The following is a 4,045-nucleotide window of genomic DNA, read 5'->3' on the forward strand; positions in this document are numbered from 1 at the left end:
ATTAAAGATCTAGTTATTTGAATGCAACCTAGGATACATGTAATTTAGGGAGATGGGAAACTAAAGTTAGAGCTTCGGTTTCGTTGATGGTTTGAAAGGAAGGGGAAGTGAAGGGGAGTTAAAATTAGAGGTAAAGACACTTTCCTTGATTCGGCTTGGTTTGTGCTTCGTGCATAGTGAAGAGAGAGAAAAGAAAAGTAAAAAAATAATAAATTATGATATCATGGTACACTTTTATATTCATTCGACACAGATTACCATTTTTTTAAGAAAAAAAAAAGTAAAAAATATAAAAGGATAGTATCAAATGAACGCAAAGAATTTAGGTATCTCAATCAATATTTTTATAAATAATAATGTAAAAAAAATAGTTGAATTTGTAATTTTGGAGGTTTATGAGGAAGGAAGGTAGCACTCCTAGCTCAATACTTATATGATAATAATATAATTTATTCTACTTAGAGTAAATAATAATAAACAAGAATTAATCACATCTTAGTGCAATCTGTTTGCTTAAAGGACACTGTATTTTTTTTCAGATCATAGCCAACCAAAAGGTTTTGCTGTGCCAAGTTTCCAAAGACAGCACCGTCTTGAGTTGGCTGAAAAGCCAAGCACCAAACCTTATCAGCCACTTCAACAAAGGTGTTCATAGGATGCAGCAACACATTAGCCCCTCTAAAGTGTGCTGTGATCACTGGAATATCTAGTTTATCCAATGTACCTTTGTAGCAGAGTCCTAACACCTGATTTGGATCCTGAACAGGCTTCAGTTTAACTGCATGTGACACTGCTGATTCCAACCATTTGTAAACATCATCTGGCAAAAGAGTCAGTGTTGTACCTGAGTCAATTACGATATTTCCCTCTCCTCCAAATATTAACAAAGAGCTTCCAAATAATCTTCTATGGCTTCCCAAACTTAACCCTTCTAGGGTTAGGTAGTAAAATACTTGTTGAGGTTTAGAAAACAATGGGGTTGAGACAGTTCCAGGTCCTTGAACCACAGCAGCATCTCCAAAATTGAGTCTGCTAGATACATTGGAATTCAGAGTTGCTGGGACCAAACAATAAGAAAACTTCCAACCTGCTGAAGAACCCAATTGATTTATAAGGGACACAGGTCCACGTCCTAGGCCAACAATGCCAGAATTTATCCCTTTGAAGTTGATGCTATTGTTATGACCACACCCTATTGCAGTTCTTGGAAGTGGGATGGGAGATCCATTGGTGGAGCCTAAAGTGAGGGTCTCCACACTCAAATCTCCATGTGAGAATGAACCATCACCATAGCTGATATCATATTTACAGTTTTTGGTGATGCTAGAAGAGGAGCAAAAGGTACCTAGCACAGAATGGCATATGGTAGAATTGCAAGGGATGGTTTTGTATGTTGTGGATTTTGAAGGATTAAACAAAGGTGTGTCTTGTTTGAAACAATTTCTACATGGTTCGCATTGCATCCAAATGATGTCACTGCCTGTATCAAGAGCTCCAAACACCTTACGCGCTGGAGTTCCAACTGCATAACTCATCAAATATTCACCAAGATCTGGTATCACAGTTGCACTTACTGTGTTTGGAAACACCATGGATTTGCTGAAATGGTTGCCACGGTTTATGGAACGACGAAGAGCATTGGAAACCCTTTGGAATTTTGTTTCTGAGGAACTATAGAACGGTGATTTTGGTGAATCACGATGGATTATCTCCACACTGAATCCACCATTTAGAGCTTCTAAGAAAGAGAGATTGTAGAGACACAGAAGAACAAGAAGAGAAGAAAAGCATGACATTTTCTTCATCTCTATGAAGGCAGTAACTGCAAGTAGTTCCTTGTGGCTTTTTATATGGTTTTGGAGTTCATATGTGAGAAAACAGTGTGCAGTTTTTAGGGTTTGAAATTTTGTCTTTTGTCATCAAAATATTTCAGATCGATTACGTATTAGGTCAAATATTAAAGTTAATATCTCTTATATAAGTTAACTAAAATGAAAATGTTGGGAAATTCTTCCCTTTTAAAATGTCTAGAGTTAAGATTAAAAGTTGTAAGAGCCAATAATCTTCTGTCGAATTACATAATTAATAATTCAATACATATATTAAGTGTGATTTGGCTAATATTTAATTTATACCTTTACTGAAATTTTTTTAGTTTATCTTCTTTATATATAGAATTAATATATTTGAAAGGTAATGGAGAATTAATTAACTTTATTAATATTTAATTGCAATAATAAAATTAAATTAATAAATAATTATGAACATACTAAACTTATATGAAAGCTTAATTATTACATCATAAGAAAATTCTTATAAAATCACTATATTGTAAGTGTTTTAAGGGTTTGCCACATTAAATATGAATAATGGGTTTATGAGTATTTAGCATTAATTATATACATTTTAATAAAATATTATCAATTTTTTTTATTGAAAATATAGATTTGTTTTGTGATTAATTAATTATTAGAGTTCTCTAATTAGGTTAAAAGTTTCTTGGTCAATTGTACCCACCAAAAATTTGAATATAATTTTACTATTTGTAAATTTTAATATGGACAAAATTAAACTAGATTTATTAAGAATATGACTTTTCAGATTGAATCGGTTGTAAGTTATTATAAAAAAAGTAAAAAAAGAATTTAATATTTATCTTTAGTATGCATGTTAATAAAATATTTAAAATTATCATTTCTATATATTATTTTACATATATTAGTCAATATATTTATTTATTTTATCATCATATACATATTAATATAACATTTTTTAATAATTGTGATATATTTTTAGTAAACCAAATGTATATCCTGTAAAAACTCCAAAAATATTATAAACGCTTCAAGTCTTTAATTTTAGGGATACTTATTTTTTTTAAAAGTTATCCTCTCCAAACTGAGTAGAGAATTGTGCTTGCAAAAGATAATTTAATGTTCAAATCAAACAAGTATGTGTGAAAGTACTTAATTTTGTAATAAATGAAAGTAACTAATTTATCTTATGTTACGTGTTATTTATATTATGCTTGAGTTTTTTTACCTAGATGAGTATGATCCATGCAATTAATCACCTAAGTAAGCTTTCCACGTGATGAGTATACCTAACCAATCTATAACTAGCCATAATGTACTAGTTGGTCGACATTTAGTCAACCATACCACTATGGTTAGTGGTTAGACTATAAGAAATTACTACTTCTAAGCGTACTTGGTCATGCCATCTTTTCAAATGGTTCAGAGCATGAGATTTTAGGATGTCTAGACAAGTGTCGACATATTTATGAACAAAACACTTTATAATTATGATTTTAGTAATTTAAATTTGATTTTAGTTTTTATATTAAAAATATTAAACAAAAATAAAATTAAAAATAACAATATTTTTTAAAAATTGAGTGAGTAACCTTTTTAATACATTAATTTATGATGGACTAAACCAAACTATTTTTTGAAAGGTCAATGATAATCTATTTTGTGAGCTCTATCATTAATATGATTAACTATCTCACATTTTTCATATATATTTTAAATTAATATTCATAGTCAATCTATAATTAAGAAATTTCCCCCTAATTTACCTTATTGATCCATGGTTAACACCTATTCCAAATGATGGTTTTTTCGTCATTTTGTCTTTTTTTTTGGCAAAATGGACAAGTTTACCCTTAGCTTAATCACACCACAGTAATGGAATTTTGATATTTTCGTCTTTCTCGTTTTTTCCCTTGTTTTTTAGTTGAGACTACAGTGGTTGATTAACATACTAAAAATGTAGTTTAATATGTCTACGTGGTAAACTACATTAAAATGACATGCATACATGTCATAAATTTATTTTTTACTAAACAATTGGTTATTTTGTTGAAGGGTAGTTTGGAAAAAGAATTTTGAGAAGGATAAAAAGGGTATTTTTCATGCTAAATGCAAATAGAGGGAGATTAAAAACCTAATTGTTTAAATGGTCTAGGACATATGCAATTTGTGGAGAAAAGAAACTAGAGTTAGAGTTTGGGTTTCGTTGGTGGTGTGAGAGGAAGGGAAAG

At 30.3% G+C, this 4,045-nt stretch overlaps 1 protein-coding gene across 1 annotated transcript; it reads right to left on the reverse strand.

The window, feature by feature from the left end:
• Positions 1–488: 488 nt before the first annotated feature.
• LOC106766606 (aspartic proteinase CDR1-like) lies at positions 489–1,805 on the reverse strand. Its single transcript, XM_014651323.1, has one exon. It carries the CDS (start codon positions 1,803–1,805, stop codon positions 489–491), a length of 1,317 nt encoding a protein of 438 aa, XP_014506809.1.
• Between the last annotated feature and the right edge of the window lie 2,240 nt (positions 1,806–4,045).

The sequence above is a fragment of the Vigna radiata genome, chromosome 7 (assembly GCF_000741045.1).
Source record: "Vigna radiata var. radiata cultivar VC1973A chromosome 7, Vradiata_ver6, whole genome shotgun sequence".
Lineage (NCBI taxonomy): Eukaryota > Viridiplantae > Streptophyta > Magnoliopsida > Fabales > Fabaceae > Vigna > Vigna radiata.